A 20,317-nucleotide genomic window follows, 5' to 3' on the forward strand; every position below is an offset into this window, starting at 1 on the left:
TTGTCAAAAATGATAAACTAAAAAACAAAACAAAAAATTATATATTTCTTAATTTCTTCTCTTTTTTATTTTTATTCTTCTTAGGGGTGTCCATGGATCAGATCCGATCCGCATATCCGCGGTGTTTATCCGAATCCGATCCGAAAATTGCGGATATGGATCCGATCCGCAAGGCTTTCGGATCGGTGATAAACCCCATTTTTGAGGTTTATCTTGTATTGAATTTAGGGTATTTTGATAACCTTTTCTCGCATTTAACCTATGAATTGGCATGGTTTTGTAATCTCTCCCGTATTTGTGCCTAAGTGTAAAAACATGCTTTTTAAGCCTTTTTTTGATGAATTCTAGTTCTTCTTTGATTCCATAAGATGCCTTGATGTGCTTGCTAGTAATTTCAGGATGAAATAGGTTAGGCATGGATCAAGGGAGCAAGGAAGAAAGCATGCAAGTGGAGAGAAGCACTAAAAGCCAAAGAATTGATCTAGGCCATGCACGCGCACGCGCACAAGGCGCTCGCGCGCACATTGCGAAAGAAGCCAGGGACGCGCACGCGTACCGTGCGCGCACGCGTCGATGACGGCACATGACCTCACAAATGCAACACGTGCCTGGCGATTTGAGAGGGTTTCTGAACCCATTTTTGGCGCCAATTGCTAAGGGAAAGGAATAAAAGGATGAAGGATTAAGGGGATGATAATCAATCATCAATTAGTTAGTCAATTAGGGAAGCATATAGAGAATATACTTAGGATTAGTTTAGAGAGAGAAGCTCTCACTTCTCTCTAGAATTAGGATTAGGTTTGGTTCTTAGATCTAGATTTTAATCTTTGCTTTCTTCTACTTCTACCTTTCAATTCTTTGTTGTTACATTCATCTTCCTCTATTCTTTTGTTGTAATTTCCTTTATGTTGTTCTTATGTTTTGTTGTAGATCTACTATTGTTCCTTCCATTTTCTTTCAATTCAATAAGAGGTAATTCATGTAGATCTTGTTTCCTTTAATTGTTGTTGTTAATTCTTTACATTTGAATGTTGTTAGATTCTATTCATGTTGTCAATTTGCTTTGCTTTTCTTTTGTGCCTTCCAAGTGTTTGATGAAATGCTTGGTTGAATTTTAGTGTAGGTTTTGTTCCTCTTGGCCTAGGTAGAGTAATTAGTGACTCTTGAGTTATCTAATTCTTTTGTTGGTTGATAATTAGAAGTTGCTAATTGATTTGAATGCCTCTAAAGCTAGTCTTTCCTTTAGGAGTTGATTAGGACTTGAGGAATCAAATTGATTCATCCACTTGACTTTCCACCATGGTAGAGGTTAACTAAGTGGGAGCAATACACAATTCTCATCACAATTGAGAAGGATAACTAGGATAGGACTTCTAGTTCTCATATCTTGTCAAGAGCTTTGTTAGTTGTTAGTTTATTTCCTTTGCCATTTATAATTCTTGTCTATAATCTCAAAAACCCCAAAATAACACACAACCAATAACAAGACACTTTATTGTAAATCCTAGGGAGAACGACCCGAGGTTTAAATACTTCGGTTTATAAATTTTAGAGGTTTGTACTAGTGACAAACAACTTTTTGTATGAAAGGATTATTGTTTGGTTTAGAAACTATACTTTACAACGAGATTTCATTAGTTAAATTCTAAACCGTCAAAAATCAAATCATCAAAATGGCGCCGTTGCCGGGGATTTGCAATGGTGTTATGTTATTGGTTATTGTACATATGTGAATATTGTAAATAGCTTGTCTTTTGCTTGTTTACTAGATTTTGTTAGTTTTATTTTTGCTTTTCCACCATGAATTCTCACTTTGGCTATGAGTTTGGTTCCAACTATGTTGTAGGAAATGAGAGATACAATGAAGATGTGTATCAAGGATGGGACATTCAAAGGTGGGAGGAGCCATATGCATATGATCAACCCTCATGGCAACAACCTCCAACCATGCACTTTGAAGAAGAACCACTCTATGATGCATATCAATCCAATGGCTATGGTGAATCACCTTGTGACTTTCAAGAACCACCACCATATGCCTATGAATCTCATCCTCAACATGAACCTCAACCATACTCACAAGCCTCTCCATATCAAGCGCCTTCCTATAATCCATATCTATCAAATGACCAACCATCCATACCATATTCTCATGACAATTATGAGCAAGAACCCTTAGAACCACCACAACCCTATCAAGATTACTACCAAGAACCACCTCAATACACACAATCTCCACAACCTTACCAAGAAGAACCACCTTCCTATTATGAACCCTCTCTCCAAAATGATCAACCCTCCTACCCACCACAAGCCCCAATAGACGATCCTCTCACTTTGTTACTTCAAGGACAAGAAGCCATGAAGCGGGATACACTTGAGTTTGTGGCCAATTTGACCAAGGTGGTGCATACTCTAGCCCACCAATGTTTGAAGACTCAAAGCAATTCCGTAACCACATGGGAAAGGTCAAAAGAAGAGCAAAGTATGAAGGAGAAATTAGAAAATCCGGTGGAGAAGGAGGAGTCGAATTTTGTGTTAGAATATTTGGAGGAGCCTATGATCATTGAAAAAAAAGAAGAAGTGGTTGAAGATTTAGGAAATGTTGAAAGTCCATGGGAATGTAGCATCATGGAGCACCCTTCCAAGAAGCTTGATATCGATGTTGAGGAGGGTGCGCAACCTCCAAGGCATACCATCGTTGGAGATTTGGAAGAAGCTTATCAAGAAATGGATTCCATCATGGATGAATTTCTCTCTACAATGGAATCCTCTCCCATTGGACATGAAGCCACAATTATAAAAGAGTGTGCACAACCTCCCAAGGAAGACGGAAATGGCATGGTGTATATTGAAATTGAAGAATATGAAGAGGTTGATCAAGAGATGAATTCACTCGTCCATGAATTTCTGTCCAAAATTGAATCACCTCCCATTGGGTAAGATGAAGTTCTTGAAGACAACACCAAGCCAAGTGGAAAAAGGGAAAAGTTTGAAATTGAAGAAGCTTGCGAAGAGGTGGAAGCAACCAAAGAAGAGCCTAAAGAAGTAGACCTTGCATTGTCTAAGTGTGGGGAGGTCTCCCTTCCCAAAGCACCATCCATCACAACATTCAAGTGGGTACAACTCTTATCCCTAAGCTTCACCTTCTCACTTGAATATGGTTTAATTGAAAATGATGGTCAACTTAGAGCTCTTTGTGGAGTTAGGAATAAGAGCGAGTTGTGTAGTGGTTGGAAATTCGGTATAAAAATCATAAAGGTCAAGACTCTAAGGTATGGGAATGAAGATGGAACGGAAATCACCGTATATGGGTCTAGAAGGAAGCATTGGTGGAATAAAGAGAATTCTATGTGCCAATCACCCTTATGTCAACCACCCGTACGGAAATATCAGGAAACTCAACTAACGGACGGGTGTGAAGATAAGATATGGGATCCCGGTTCGCTATGTGAAGACCAACTATGGGGACTCATATCTTGGGTAGAACTTTGCCCAAGCTTGATGAAGACGGTTGGAAATTCTGTCAACCAATTGAGAAGCATGGATCATTAGAGATTCAAGGATGAGTACAAACATAAACCACCATGACAACAAGCATCTCAAAATGTCCAACTTAAGGACTTAAACTAAAAGTGCTAGGTGGGAGACACCCCACCATAGTAAACTCTTTCCACTCTCTTTTAAATTTGCTTAATAAGTGATTTGAGTTGCCATTGTAGGTAGATGTTTCATACAAATTTGTTTGTACAATTTAATTGTTAGCTTAGTCACATGTATGTTGTGTTTAGTAGTAGATGAATAATATCAAATTGCATTTTTTGTGAATTGTATGATGGTTGATTGAATAAAGAGTTGTGAACAGTATGGGGAGCACCCAGCAAAAAAATGTTTCTTAAAAAAAAAGGGGGGGTGGACACGCGCGCACTATGTACGCGCACGCGTCCCTGTGCAAATGCACCACGAGCCACATTCCAGAGAGTTGGGCCTATCTTGGGCAAACATCATGCCCTGAGCCCAACGCAACCCACGCGGACGCGCACAACGTGCGTGCGCGCCGATTATAGGAACAAGGACATGTACGCGGACGCGTACATGCCGCGTCCGCGTCGATTTGCTGCCGCAAGATTTTTGAGCCAAGCCCCAGAGAGTTGAGCCAGCTCTGGGCCATCCTTAAGCCCCTGGCCCAACTTAACCCGTGCGGACGCGTACATGCTGCGTGCGTGTCCATATGCCCAAGGAGGAACAGACACGAGCGCACGCATTGCGCTGGCGCGCCTTATCACAAATCGTCAATGTACGCGGACGCGCGCTTGCCGCGCACGCGTCCCTTACATGCTGCCACCACTCTAGGCTTCTGACCCAAGAGTTAGGCATGCGTCAAGCCCACTCTAAGCCTCAGGCCCAACCTCATGTACGCGTGCGCGCACTGTACGCGCACGCACCGTTGCATAATCTTCCAACCCACGCTAGAGTGCACTGCACGCTCACGCGTGGATCTCCATTTCCCTCAATGCACGCGGACGCGCAAGGTGCGCGCGCGCGTCGCTTCAAAAATGAGATAACCCTAGCACGCGACGCACACTGCGCAGTCGCGCACCCACCTTCTTCCTCTCCTCTCCCTCACCATCTTCTTCTCTTCTGCCATAACCGCCGGCAGCCACCACCGGACGGCCACTCTTTCTTCTTCTCTCATCACCACCTAATCTCTCTCTCTCCCACTCACTTCGTGCTCTCTCTCTTTCCTCCACCCTCTCCCTCCGCCGCAGTCTCTCACCCCTCTCACCGTAACCACCCTCTCCGCCGCCACCCTATCATCACTGCCGGCGGCAACACTCGGCGGCCCCCTCCCTCTCTTTCCTTCCTTCACATTCTCCTATCACTCTCCTCTTTCACCATCGCCGACCCTCCTTCCCTCAGTTTCTCATTCTCCCGTTGCCACCACAGCCGGCCACCCTCACCGCCACCGTCCCCGGCGGTGCGAGCTTCTACCTCTGCTGCCCTTCACAGTCCTTCTCTCAATCCCAATTTTCCTTCCCTTCACAGTTCCTCCCAGCTCCCAGGTTCCTGCTCTATTTCTGTTTGATTTTTCTGTTTTTTTTCTTTTAACTGTTCATTTCTGTAGTTACTGTAATTGTCTGTTAGTTAGTTTAAATTTAAATTTTGCATGATAGGTTAGATAGAAATATTTGCTGTTAGGTAGCTAGGACTGGATAGAGGATTCTAGGCCTGATAAGTGCTCCATACGTGCATCTTTGCTGTCTGTTTTCTTGGGTGTGTATGCTGCTTTTTAGGGTACTATTTTGTGCAATTTGTGTTTCCTGCATACTATTTCACTGTTGCTGTGTTTATTTGATGTTGCCTTCTTGCTATTTGTGCTATTTTGCTATCCGGGAACGTCCAATTTTAAGCCGGAATGCTGCCCGATTTTCAAGAAAATTAGTTTCATTTCGGTCTTTATTTCACTTTTGGGCTAGTTTCCGTTGCCTTTCCATTTCCCGGATTTGCATCATTCATTATGAACATGAACCACAACCTCTCTTTTCTTTTAGCTTATATATCATCATAGCACTAATCCACCTTTCTAACTCACTAATCTCCTTAACCATTTAACTTCCACTCGCCTTTAACCCTCTTTAACAATTCTTTAAATATATATATATATATATATATATATATATAATAAAATAAAATAATATATGATGATATTATTGCCTTTTGAATATGAGTTGTTGACTTTAATGAAGCATTACATCCTTGGTTTACTTGTTCACTTTTGCATATTCACTGCAACATCATGATTGGTATTAGCCAATTGTATCCTGAACATGCCTTCTTTGTTACATGCTAAGTGTTTTATATATTCTATCATATTTTTCAGGATGTCGGATAAAGGAAAGGCCATAGCCACTGCCTCCAAGAAAAGAAAACTCTCTGCACCTTCTATTCCCTCCATCTACAAGCATTATGCTAAGAATCCATTAAATGATGAAGAAAAAGAAAATCAGCAGTTACCTTCTACCGATCCGACTAAGTTTCCCAATCTCTATTGTGAGCTTCGATTTTCCAGATATCGAACAACAAAGCTGAATACTGAGAAGAAATTGCTCCTTCCCAATGATGTGAGACGGTCCATTACTAGTCGCATCTTAGAGTTGGGATTGGACTTTGTTGACCAAGATTTGGGGGATATCAATATATCTTGGGTGAAGGAATTCTACTGCAACTTCTTCCATCCGACTTTGGATTCGGTTCAGGTGAGGGGTAGAGAGGTTATGATTACTGAGACTGCTATAGCGGAGGCATTGCAGTGTCGGCACATTCCTGATGACTTGTGTGCACATCAGCAGGCAGAGATAGCTATCCATACCATGACCTTTGACTATGAGGCGCTTAGGCGCGTGATTGGGTTACCAAATGCTGCATGGGTTATGGATGCGACCAACACCAAGCCCAAGGGGATGTTATTCGTTCACTTGACTAGAGAGGCCAGGACTTGGCAGATGATCTTTGCCCACTACGTCTTCTACTACAGCAGCTCCATCTTCATCTACAGTTCCTCCTGTGGCACCTGAGCCTACTTACCTACTGGTCCAGCGTCTATTCCGATTCCTAGAGCGTGAGAGACTCCATGTCAGACGCCGATTAGATCGGATGGACCAGGCACTTATTTCCCTGGGTGTTGAGTTACCTCCGCTTCCCGATTCTCCGGCCTCCGATGAGCAGGATCATCAGGAGGAGGATGCGGAGGCACCGACTCAGCAGGATGCTCCTCCAGCTGCCCCAGACACCACAGAGCCACAGCCAGAGCCAGTTTCACCGCCCCAGACAGCTTCGGCACCTACCGTTGTACCTTTCACTGATCCTCCGGTTTAGTATCGAGGACGATGCTTGATCTTAAGTGTGGGGAGGGAACCGGTGAACATTTTGGACACTTTCTTAGTTACCTTATTTTGGCATATCTTTTGTATACATTTTGATGCATTTTTAGTTTACTTTGGATACCTTTACTGCTTATTTTAGATTTTAGATATTTTGATGCTTATGGATATCTTTAGATGTTTTAGATGATAGCTTTCATACTTTTAGTTGAATTTTTCTTTATACATTTTTGCATATCTTTATTTTTAGTTTGTGGTTGTGATTAGAAATCATACTTTGAATTGCAAATACTTAGTCACCCTTTTTGCATAAGAAATTGGTTTTAAGTGAAAAAGGAAAGGGTGAACTAAGGAAATTTTTGGATTTTTCAATCACAACAATGCTTAGTCAAACATTGAGATTTTTCAAGAAGTTTAAATATAGGGCATTAACCCAATTGATTGAAAGAAAATTTTTGGTGAAACTTGCTTGAATTTCATACTTTGTGAACCATGTATTGAATTGAGAACACAAGTTTGTGAGACTTGAGCCTATTGATGTGGTTACATTTTATAACCACTTATTTTTCATTCTTGTGTGAAATTGCTCTCTTTCTATAATTGTGATCCTTGATTTGCTTAATTCTATATATCCATTTATTTCTTGTATTTATGCATTTATATGATTGAGGCCATCACTTCATTAGCTCACTTATCCAAATGGCCAACCCTTTTATATTCCTTTGTTAGCCGATTTGAGCCTATGATTAACCAACTTATTCTCATTTTATCACATTACAAGCCCAAGGTGGAAAACCAATGAAAAGTCCTTGTTTGGATCTTTGATTAACCTAGGCTAGTGAGAGTGTTTATTATTCAAAGTTGGTGAGGCTTGGGAACATTGGGTGAATCAAAGGGTAGTACACTTTCATGTTTAGGAATTGGGAACATACTCATGTATTGATTAAATGTATAGACCTTATGCATTGATGTTCTTGTATATAGTTTGAAAGAAAAAGAAATAAAAGTGAAAAAGAAAAAAAGAAAAGAAAAGAATATATATAGAAAAAGAAAGAAAAAAGAAAAGCAATAAAGGGGACAAAATGCCCCAAAGTGAAGCTCAATAAGAATCAATGCATAAGTGTAGTGAAATAAAAAGAAAATGCATGAGTATGTGAAAAAGTGAAGAATGGGTAGTTAGATTAGTACTTAATTGTATAGGTCATTATATAAGATAGGTGGGAAAGTCTATGCTAATCAAAGATTCAAATCCTAGTCCACTTAACCATAAATGATCCTACCTTGACCCTAACCCCATTACAACCTAAATGAAAGACCTCATGATGAATGTATGCATGCATTGAATAAGTGTTGATTGTCAGAAGGAAATCAAATTTTGGAAAACATGACTAGAAGAGAATTGAGTGAATTAACCCTTAAACACTTGAGTGAATAGAGCGGATACACATCCGGTGAGGGTTCAAAGGTTCAATCACATGTGTTCACCCATATTATTTATATTCTTGCAAGTTTGAACTCTTTTTGATAATTCAATACAATTGTGGTTTGGACTTAATTCCTATTGCCTAGCTCTTGTGCTTGCACATGCTCTCTTGGGAATTGATTTGTTTGAACTAAGCACTTCCATTTGCTTAGATAATTGCATTTAGATAGGATTCATATAGTTTAGTTGCATTCAATAAATGTCATAACCCTTAGTTCCTTCTTATTTTAGCATGAGGACATGCTAAGGTTTAAGTGTGGGGAGGTTGATAAACCCCATTTTTGAGGTTTATCTTGTATTGAATTTAGGGTATTTTGATAACCTTTTCTCGCATTTAACCTATGAATTGGCATGGTTTTGTAATCTCTCCCGTATTTGTGCCTAAGTGTAAAAACATGCTTTTTAAGCCTTATTTTGATGAATTCTAGTTCTTCTTTGATTCCATAAGATGCCTTGATGTGCTTGCTAGTAATTTCAGGATGAAATAGGTTAGGCATGGATCAAGGGAGCAAGGAAGAAAGCATGCAAGTGGAGAGAAGCACTAAAAGCCAAAGAATTGATCTAGGCCATGCACGCGCACGCGCACAAGGCGCTCGCGCGCACATTGCAAAAGAAGCCAGGGACGTGCACGCGTCGATGACGGCACATGACCTCACAAATGCAACACGTGCCTGGCGATTTGAGAGGGTTTCTGAACCCATTTTTGGCGCCAATTGCTAAGGGAAAGGAATAAAAGGATGAAGGATTAAGGGGATGATAATCAATCATCAATTAGTTAGTCAATTAGGGAAGCATATAGAGAATATACTTAGGATTAGTTTAGAGAGAGAAGCTCTCACTTCTCTCTAGAATTATGATTAGGTTTGGTTCTTAGATCTAGATTTTAATCTTTGCTTTCTTCTACTTCTACCTTTCAATTCTTTGTTGTTACATTCATCTTCCTCTATTCTTTTGTTGTAATTTCCTTTATGTTGTTCTTATGTTTTGTTGTAGATCTACTATTGTTCCTTCCATTTTCTTTCAATTCAATAAGAGATAACTCATGTAGATCTTGTTTCCTTTAATTGTTGTTGTTAATTCTTTACATTTGAATGTTGTTAGATTCTATTCATGTTGTCAATTTGCTTTGCTTTTCTTTTGTGCCTTCCAAGTGTTTGATGAAATGTTTGGTTGGATTTTAGTGTAGGTTTTGTTCCTCTTGGCCTAGGTAGAGTAATTAGTGACTCTTGAGTTATCTAATTCTTTTGTTGGTTGATAATTAGAAGTTGCTAATTGATTTGAATGCCTCTAAAGCTAGTCTTTCCTTTAGGAGTTGATTAGGACTTGAGGAATCAAATTGATTCATCCACTTGACTTTCCTCCATGGTAGAGGTTAACTAAGTGGGAGCAATACACAATTCTCATCACAATTGAGAAGGATAACTAGGATAGGACTTCTAGTTCTCATATCTTGTCAAGAGCTTTGTTAGTTGTTAGTTTATTTCCTTTGCCATTTATAATTCTTGTCTATAATCTCAAAAACCCTAAAATAACTCACAACCAATAACAAGACACTTTATTGTAAATCCTAGGGAGAACGATCCGAGGTTTAAATACTTCGGTTTATAAATTTTAGGGGTTTGTACTAGTGACAAATAACTTTTTGTATGAAAGGATTATTGTTTGATTTAGAAACTATACTTTACAACGAGATTTCATTAGTGAAATTCTAAACCGTCAAAAATCAAATCATCAATCGGATCGGATCGGATCTGCACACTAATCGGATCGGATTGCGGATTTTGTGTTGATATCCGCATATCCGATCCGCATATCCGCGTACGTATCCGCAAAATTAAAGAAATAAATAAGTAAATATTCTTTTTATATTTTATTTCAATTAATAATTATCATATATGTTATATTATTTTAATTTATTATTTAAGAAAAGTATGTTTAATATTATTTTAAGAGTAAACATATTTAAAAGAATAGAAAAAATAAATTTTATTATTTTTTTAATAAAAATAAGCTTTTAAAAATATTTTTGTGTTTTGCGGATATATCCGATATCCGATATCCGATCCGATCCGATTCGCAAATGTGCGGATCGGATCGGATCGGATCCAACCTTAAAAGCTGCGGATATTGGATCCGATCCAATCTGATTATTTTAATGCGGATCGGATCGAATTTTTGTCCTTATCCGATCCGATCCGATCCGCAGACACCTCTAATTCTTCTTAAAGGATAAAACAATAAGAATTATGCGAGTGTAAGAAGGAGGAGGATTTGTTTAGAAAAAAACATAAAACAGAGCAATGGATTAATCTCTACATGCAAGTGATTTAGCTATACAAGTCTTACAAATCCTCTAATTGATGTTATGCTCAAACGCGTTTGTTATGCATGTATGTTTCACGCACCTCTAACAGATTTTTAACTCAATCAATGCGCGAATATATATCTTTCTTTTTTGAAAATATTTCATTTCTTTTTTCAAATTTCTTGCCTTTTCTCTTCGATCTCTTTCGTGAGTTTCTCTCTGCCTTCTCCTTCGTCGTTTACGTGCGTTTCTCTCTGCTTTCTCCTTCTTCATTTACGTACTTTTCTCTCTCTGTTCTCTTTCTTCGTTATTCTCGATTTCCATTGTTTTTTGACATCAAGCTCTAAAATCGTTTTTGAAGATAATGGATTATTCAACTTCAGATTGTCAGATGAACCAGAGCGAAGTGGATTTTGAAACTGAATCCAATGAAGTTCCTGAGGTATGATTTAGTTTTAGTTAGTAATTGAATCTAAATTTGAATTCAGTGAGTAGTTTTTGATTGTGTAGCTGAATAATGCGTGAACCTTGCCTATGAAATTTGCTGTTAATTCTTCCTTGTTTGAATTGAATCTAATGTATTAGTTCTAATTAGAATTAATATAATTCTGTCCATTTTATATCAGATGTTCAGGCGTAGATCAAGAATATTTGGGTGTATTTTAGGAAAGTTTGGGTGTATTTGCAGTTTATGACTTTTCATCTGATGGAGGGTGAATTGTCTTATTCTTTTAGTTGAATTATTTTAGTTTCTATTTAGTTATGATTCATGAATCTGGTTTCGCTATTTTTTATGATAGTTTTATAGTTGTATTTGCATTCTATAGTTTATGTTTGTTTTAATATGGTGTATTTTGGGTGTATTTTGAAGCTTTTTTGTGGTGTTGATGATCAGTTTGTCCCCAAAACTGGGATGACTTTTAACACCCTTGAAGATGCTGCAAAATTCTACAAGAATTATTCAAAGGTTGCAGGTTTTTCTACAAGAGTTCGGAGCACAAATAACAAGGGAAACGAAATTAAGAATCAATGTATATTTGTATTCGAGTATGTATTTTATACTGGTGGCTGACTTTGGTGGTTGATTTTAGTGTATACGTAACATAACTCATTTATGTATTTGCAGCAAATTTGGGTGTAAAACGAAGATATTTGGGTGTAAAATAAAGATATTTGGGTGTATTTTTATTCTGATAAGTTCTGCATAATTCAGAACTCTTCCTCTTCTTCCTCCTCATCTTCTGCTGCTTCTTCTTGTTTTTTCATCATCATAACCATCATCTTCTTTTTTCTTATTCATCTTTTTCTATTTTGTTTTACCTTCTCAAGTTTCTTCTTGTTTTACTCTCTTAACAAAAATAAAAACAAAAAGATCAAATAAAGAAGAAAAAGAAACACATAATGCTGCAAAATTACTTGGAAGAGGATGAACTTACATTCATTTAACTAAAAGAAAGCAAGAAATAAGGAAAAGAAGAAGAAGAAGAAAATGCAGCATTAGAGGAAATATTTTTCTGTACAAAAATGCTATTTATACACTAAAGTCAGCCATTAAAATCAGCCACCAATGTATTTGTGTATAAATACATGTGTGTTTTAATTTATTTTCAATGTTGTATTCCAGTATGTATTTTATACTGGTGGCTAACTTTGGTGGCTGATTTTAGTATACACATAGCATAATTTATTTCTTTATTTGCAGCAAATTTGGGTGTAAAACGAAGATATTTGGGTGTAAAACGAAGATATTTGTGTGTATTTTTATTCTGATAAGTTCTGCATAATTCAAAACTCTTCCTCTTCCTCCTCCTCATATTCTGCTGCTGCTTCCTCTTCATCTTCTTATTTCATATTCTCGTAATTCTTTTTAGGAGGAAAAAATCAAACAAAGAAAAAAATAGATGATGTTGCAAAATCAAAAGAAGAAAGAGGAGAAACACGACAATGAAGATGAATCACGCAAAAAAAAGGAGGAGAAACACCAAAAAGGAGGAGAAGAAGAAGGAAGAAGAAGAGGATGAGGAAGAGAAACGCGAAAAAAAAATGACAGTTGTGATTTTCATCGAGGAAGAAGAAGAATAGTTGTTCATAATGGTGAGTAGCGCGCTTTGGAAACAGGAAACAGTTGAGTAACGCGCGTGTATTTACTCTCGAATGTGGGAGTGTAATGTGCATGTGTTTTGTTGGGTTTGTGCCAACTTGTAGGACTTGTAAGGCAAAAAAGCTTATATGTGTAGCATACCTGAAACAGAATAGCACTAAAATTTTTTAACTTTGACATTGAAATTTTCTAACACTAACACGTAAGAATTTTAATCCTCTAAATTTTGTTTTTCACTTGAGAGGGTTTGGTGTGATCTATCATATTTGAATGTTTTCTCTTTATTTCACTTATAAAATAAATGGTGAAAGATCATACTTTATCATTTTAAGTGAAAAACAAAATTTACAAGATCCAAATGGGACACGTAAAACATAATGCTACAATTTTTTTTTTGTTTTTCTTAATCTTCTTTTTTTTCTTGTTTGGTGCAGAATTTTTGTGCTTTTATTTATAAAATTATGCATTTTGCTTTTAAAATTTTTTATGTCTAATGTTACAAAGGATAAACCAAAAAATGAAATAAAAAATTGCATATCTTCTTTTTTTTGTTTAATTTTTATTTTTATTTTTCTTAGAAGATAAAATAATAAAAATTATGGAAGTAAAAAACAAAAAAAATATGAAAATAAAGAGGAATTGTTTGAAAAAAATATAAAATAAAAAATAACACCAAAAATTTTTAATTGTAGCATAAGAATTTTTTCTTATTTTGACATCAAAATTTTTTAAGCATGACACAAAATAAAATACTACAATTTTTTTTTTATTTTTTTGAAAGAAAATAATGACGATGACGATTAGGAGAATATTAAAAAAGAATTGTGTAAAAAAAATGATACATAAAACATAATGTTGTATTCTTTTCTTATTCTATTTTAGAAGAAGGAGACGATAACAACAACGACATAACAACGACGTTAAAAAAGAAGAAGATGATGATAATAGTAGTGGTAGTGAAAGAAGAGAAGGTAAAAAAAAAATGATGATAATCATAATAATGATGATAATAAATGAGGAAAAGATTGAAAAAAAGAAAAAAATAAATAAAAAATAAAAAAAGTGTGTGAATGTAAATTTGACTTAATTATTTTTAGTTAAAAAAATTGATCGTCTAATATTTATATATCATTTATAGAGGTGATGAAAAAAGATTATAGCTATCATATAATTATGGAAGCTTTTCACCTATTTCAGTATATTTATTGGAACATGATTTAATATAAAAAAAAATCCTAAATGATCTAGATTTAAGGGACGAGATTTGTTGTGGACATCAATAAAAGAAGAGCATAGAGGATATCAACGGTTTCATCCTTTATGTAAGTTATTTAGCTTGAAAATGTTTTTTTCGTCCATGTTGGCTTCAAAAAGATCAAAGTGTTTATAGTTCTTTCATATTTTTTTGGTCTTAAATCTAAAATAGTTACCGTGAGAAATCAATACCTGATTCATTGAAGTTATACTATTTAAACATTCTTTAACCATTAAATTATAACAATTTTGTAGTGATTGTTTTATATGAAAAAAAGCAGCACAATAATCATGTTAGTGCCTGTTGGAATATCAATAATAGAGTGAATCTTCCTTATATGGAAAAAAGGTGAACAGTATTAGCATGTGTGAAATATTGAAAATGAACCGTCAAAATTTAACAGTCCAGATTGTATTTTTCTGCTGCCAAGTCGCGATCATAAAAGAAAAATATTAAAAATTTATTAAAATTTGTTACGGCCCGACCCGGAGACCCGACGGGTCGACCCTGGCCCGAGCTCCACCCGACCCGACTCCTCGCCTTTCAAACGACCCGGACACGTGTCCTGTACGACCCACACGCGGCTGCAGGACAGTGTCCTTGGGAATATGGGCCTGTCCTCATAAGGGGCCCACTACTGACATGTATATAAGGGGAAGATTGGCTCTCCCTTCGAGGTACGTCACTTTTCCACATCACTTTTCCCGCCTGCACATTTTCTGACTTAGGCGTCGGAGTGTCTTTGCAGGTGGCACCCCCCCCTCGTCCATTCACCAGAACAAGTGCTCGCTAGCTCGGCAAACCCACAATCAGCGCGACCAAGGCTAAGGCACCCTCACCTATCCACCTCTTCATTTGTGTACCCGACCTGTCCGGAATCCGACTACCGAACATTGGCGCCGTCTGTGGGGACCTTTGCCTGAATGGAAGTCGCGCCAGGTCCCGGCGACCGAGCTCGAGCAGCCGGAGCGGAGGGGGCAGCCTCCGTCGCCTCGCAAAGAGGAGGGCGGAGATCCCCTCAACAACGCACGAGAACACGACCATTCGGGGGAACGGGCGGCGATAGCGCCATAATAATGCAGGAGCTACGCCACAGAGTCCAGAACCTAGAGCGACAGCTAGCCGACCGGGAGAGGGATGGACTGTCTACCGATCCAAGCTACACCCCATCTCCCGGGAACGAGGAGGAGAGCTCTCACCGAAGCCGCTCACGGCGCATATCTGCATCCCGGATGGAAGCAGAGAGCACGCGAGAGGAGTCACCCATTCCGAGAAGACGGAATGACACAGTCATCTACTCTCGCGGCAGACAATCCCGCCGAACGGCAAGAGGTCGTGAAGACGGAGAAGGGAGATCCGAGAGAACACGACAACCTGTGATAATGGGCGTCACGCCGTTCCACCGATCTATCCTCGAGGTCCGGTTGCCGAAACACTTCGACAAACCAACGGACATGAGATACGACGGAACTCAAGACCCTCTCGAACACCTCACGGCCTTTGAGGCCAGGATGAATCTGGAAGGAGTGGGGGACGAAGTGAGATGCCGCGCCTTCCCGGTAACATTAGCAGGGCCAGCGATCAGATGGTTTAACGGCCTCCCTCAAGGTTCCATATACAGTTTCTCAGACATCAGCCGTGCATTCCTGGCCCAATTTACAACGCGGATCGTGAAGGCCAAGCACCCTATCAACCTTCTAGGGGTAACCCAGAGACCGGGAGAGCCGACCAGGAGGTACTTAGATCGGTTCAACGATGAATGCTTGGAAATCGACGGCTTAACCGACTCAGTGGCCAGTCTCTGCCTGACAAACGGCCTCCTCAACGAGAACTTCCGAAAACACCTTACCACGAAGCCGGTTAGGACAATGCATGAAATCCAGACGGTGGCCAAGGAGTACATAAACGACGAGGAAGTCAGCCGAGTCGTGGCTGCCAATAAACGGCAGTCCGTCTACGGCCAGGCTCGGCAGTCCGGTGGCGACGGTGAGAGAACAAAAGAAAAGGGCAGAGAAGAGACATCAAACAAAACACCTAGGCCGTTCCCTCGAGTCGGAAAATTTACCAACTACACTCCACTCACCCTCCCCATCGTGGAAGTCTATCAACAAATAGCTGAGAAGGGAATTCTTCCGAAACCCCGACCACTTAAGGACCGTACGGGTGGAAACAAGAACCTTTATTGTGATTACCATAAGGGGTATGGCCATCAAACACAGGACTGTTTCGACCTGAAGGATGCACTGGAACAAGCGATAAGGGAAGGAAAGCTAGCAGCGTTCTCCCATCTCATCAGGGAGCCGAGAAGACGTTATCGTGATCAAGACGAGGAAGGCAAGACACGCTCGGCCAAGCGGCGACAGGAGCCTGAAGACAGAGACCATGGCCTCACTGTGATAAACGTGGTAACGGCAAAAAACACTGCACCAAAATCCCGGTCGGCACACAAGAAAGACGCCAAGGTTCTGGCGATCTCATCCCCACCGGTGCAAAGTACCAAAAAACCTCCGTCCATTTCCTTCGGCCCAGAAGACCAATGGTTCAGCGACGCCCCGGAAAACCCCCCATGGTCATAACGGCCAGAGTGGGAACCGGCCTCGTCAAACGGATCCTTGTCGACACAGGAGCTGATTCAAACATCATGTTCCGCAACGTGTTCGACGCACTAGGGCTAAAGGATGCCGACCTGACGACTCACCAGCACGGGGTTATCGGGTTAGGCGACCACTTCATCAAACCGGACGGAGTTATTTCCCTACCGATCTCGGTGGGACAGATGCAAGGCCGAAGATCGGCGATGGCCGAATTCGTAATTCTCCGAGACTCCACAGCCTACAACATCATCTTGGGAAGAAAAACAATCAATGATTTTGAGGCCATAATCAATACCAAGCTGCTAGTTATGAAGTTTGTTACCGATGATGGATCCATAGGGACCATAAGAGGAGACCTCGAGACGGCGGTCGCTTGTGACAACGCCAGCCTTTCCCTTAGAAAAAAGTCCAAAGAAGCATCCGGCGTATTCCTAGCCGACCTTGATGCCAGAGTAGAGGACAAGCCGAGGCCAGAACCAGAAGGGGACCTGGAGAAGCTTAGAATCGGTGACGAAGGGGAAAAGTTCACATTCGTTAACAAGAACCTCCCACCTGAGCTGAAGGAGCCCTTGATTGAAATGATAAGGGCCAACAGGGACTTGTTTGCCTGGACACCAGCCGACATGCCGGGCATAGATCCAAAAATCATCTCACATCATCTAGCCGTCAAGCCGGAAGCACGCCCAGTGGCTCAACGGAGGAGAAAGATGTCGGCGGAAAGAGCAGAGGAGGTAGCCAAGCAAACGGCCGGCCTCCTAGAAGCAGGCTTCATACGGGAAGTGGACTACTCGACGTGGCTCTCAAATGTGGTATTGGTGAAAAAACACAATGGCGGGTGGAGAATGTGCGTGGACTACTCTGACCTTAACAAAGCATGCCCCAAAGATTGCTTCCCCCTCCCCAACATAGATGCACTCGTCGACGCCGCGGCGGGATACCGGTATCTGAGTTTCATGGACGCCTACTCCGGTTACAATCAAATACCGATGCACCGACCAGACGAAGACAAAACGGCGTTCATAACGCCAGGAGGAACTTTCTGCTATAAGGTAATGCCATTCGGCTTGAAAAATGCGGGGACGACATATCAAAGGCTGATGAACAGGATATTCCACGACCTCATAGGGAAAACAGTTGAAGTTTACGTGGACGACATCCTGGCAAAATCAACACGACCTGACGACCTCTTAAACGACCTGGCAAGTGTATTTGCGTCCCTCCGTCAACACGGTATGAGGCTGAACCCCCTCAAGTGCGCCTTCGCCATGGAAGCCGGCAAGTTCCTGGGATTTATGATAACTCAGAGAGGGGTAGAAGCTAACCCAAAGAAATGCCAGGCAATACTCCAGATGAAGAGTCCGGGCTGTATCAAGGACGTCCAGAGGTTGGCAGGACGGTTGACCTCACTTTCCCGGTTTCTTGGAGCCTCGGCGACAAAGGCCCTGCCATTTTTTAACCTCATGAAGAAAGGGATGGCGTTTGAGTGGACACCCGCATGCGAAGAAGCCTTTCAACACTTCAAGCAAATCCTGGCGGCACCTCCCGTTCTTGGGAAGCCAAGGGACGGGGAACCACTATACCTATACCTTGCCGTAACAAGCGAAGCCCTGGCCGCAGTACTGGTACGGGAGGACGGGAAAGCCCAACAGCCAGTCTACTTCATAAGCAGGGCCCTGCAAGGAGCAGAATTAAGGTATAGCAAGTTGGAAAAGCTAGCCTTAGCACTCCTAACTTCCTCGAGAAGGTTAAAACAGTACTTCCAAAGTCACCAAGTTGTCGTCAGAACGGACCAAGGGATCCGGCAAGTTCTCCAGAAACCCGACCTGACGGGAAGAATGATGACTTGGTCTATCGAACTCTCTCAATATGACATACGGTACGAGCCCCGGCAAGCCATCAAGGCGCAGGCCATGGTGGATTTTTTGGTTGAAGTAACAGGAGACCCAGGCGAAGACATGGGTACACGGTGGAAGCTCCATGTGGACGGAGCCTCCAACCAGACCTACGGAGGTGCCGGGATCATCCTGGAGAGCCCGATCGGGGTTGTATACGAACAGTCGGTTAGATTCGAGTTTCCCATCTCGAACAACCAAGCAGAATACGAAGCCCTCATAGGAGGCTTGACCCTAGCGGCAGAGGTCGGAGCAAGAAGGCTGGAAGTATGCAGCGATTCCCAAGTCGTCACTTCCCAAGTAAACGGCAGCTACCAAGCCAAGGACCCCTTGTTACAGAAGCACTTGGAAAAGGTTAAAAGCTTGAGCCAGAAGTTCGAAGAGGTCACGGTCCAACACGTACCCAGAGAAAGGAACACACGGGCAGACCTTCTATCAAAATTGGCCAGCACAAAGCCAGGGGAGGGGAACCGGTCTCTCATCCAAGGCATGACAAGAGAACCAGCAATTGCACTACACATAACAACCCTAAGTTCTTCATGGCTAGACCCCATCACCAACTTCCTAGAACACGGCCAAATCCCTGGTGATGAAAAGGATGCGACGAAATTAAGGAGAGAAGCGGCCAAATACGCCGTCATCCAAGGACAGCTGTTCAGAAAAGGGCTTAGCCAACCCCTACTGAAGTGCCTACACCCCGACCAGACGGACTATGTCCTCAGGGAAGTCCATGAGGGTTGCTGTGGGCACCACATCGGAGGCAAAGCCCTAGCAAGGAAATTAATCCGAGCTGGGTACTACTGGCCGTCGATGATGGCAGATTCCAAAGAGTTTGTCAAAAAGTGCATAAAGTGCCAACAGAACGCCAACTTTGCCAAGGCACCGGCCTCCGAGTTAAGCTTGCTAACGACCTCCCGGCCATTCGCTCAGTGGGGAGTCGACCTCTTAGGGCCCTTCCCGGTCGGCCCTGGGCAGGTCAAATATCTCATAGTGGCAATTGATTACTATACCAAATGGATAGAAGCCGAACCACTGGCTAGCATATCCTCGGCCAATTGCAGAAAATTCATGTGGAGGCAGGTGATAACACGATTCGGGATACCAGAAGTCGTCATCTCGGACAACGGCACACAGTTTACTGACAAGAAGTTCACTGAATTTCTCAGCGGCCTGGGTGTAAGGCAAAGGTTCTCTTCGGTAGAACACCCTCAGACGAACGGACAAGTGGAGTCCGCCAACAGGGTTATCCTTTCAGGGCTAAAAAAGAGGTTGGACAATAAAAAGGGTGCTTGGGCCGATGAACTAGCAGCGGTCCTTTGGTCCTACCGAACGACCGAACAGTCATCTACTAAAGAAACTCCTTTCCGGCTGACGTACGGTGTGGACGCGGTAATACCCGTGGAGATCGGGGAACCAAGCCCGCGGTTGCTCCTAAAGGGAGTGGAGGAAACCGTAGAAAAGGACCTGATAGATGAAACCAGGGAAATGGCCCATTTGACAGAAACGGCGCTAAAACAAAGAGTGGCTCTGCGCTACAACACCAAAGTGCTCAAGAGGGAATTCGAGCCAAACGATCTCGTCCTGAGACGAAATGATATCGGCCTGCCGACCCCTGGAGAAGGCAAGCTAGCGGCCAACTGGGAAGGCCCATATAGAATCAAGAAAGCGATGGGAAAAGGAGCATTCAAGCTAGAAAGACTTGACGGCAAGGAAGTCCCGAGAACATGGAATGCGGACAACCTAAGAAGATTCTACTCCTAGGGGAAGGCCCGACAAACCGACCAGGCTAGGTAAGTGGTCAATTCG

The 20,317-nt window shown here is 41.4% G+C and overlaps 1 protein-coding gene across 1 annotated transcript; it reads left to right on the top strand.

Annotated features, from left to right (window-relative positions):
- The first annotated feature begins 16,666 nt into the window (after positions 1 to 16,666).
- On the top strand, positions 16,667 to 20,272 carry LOC130975374 (uncharacterized). Its single transcript, XM_057900180.1, has 3 exons — positions 16,667 to 17,428; positions 17,924 to 19,486; positions 19,592 to 20,272. The coding sequence occupies exons 1-3, from the start codon at positions 16,667 to 16,669 to the stop codon at positions 20,270 to 20,272; spliced, it is 3,006 nt and encodes a 1,001-aa protein (XP_057756163.1).
- Positions 20,273 to 20,317: the final 45 nt, after the last annotated feature.

Source organism: Arachis stenosperma, chromosome 4 (genome assembly GCF_014773155.1).
Source record: "Arachis stenosperma cultivar V10309 chromosome 4, arast.V10309.gnm1.PFL2, whole genome shotgun sequence".
Taxonomy (NCBI): Eukaryota; Viridiplantae; Streptophyta; class Magnoliopsida; order Fabales; family Fabaceae; genus Arachis; species Arachis stenosperma.

Bases quoted from the DNA above. Each gene is read 5' to 3' on its own strand.
- LOC130975374 (XM_057900180.1), top strand. From the start codon at position 16,667: ATGTTCCGCAACGTGTTCGACGCACTAGGGCTAAAGGATGCCGACCTG. The intron at 17,429-17,923 runs GTATTGGTGAAA...ATGATAACTCAG, and splicing joins CGACGTGGCTCTCAAATGTG to AGAGGGGTAGAAGCTAACCC. The intron at 19,487-19,591 runs GTCAAATATCTC...ATGTGGAGGCAG, and splicing joins TCCCGGTCGGCCCTGGGCAG to GTGATAACACGATTCGGGAT.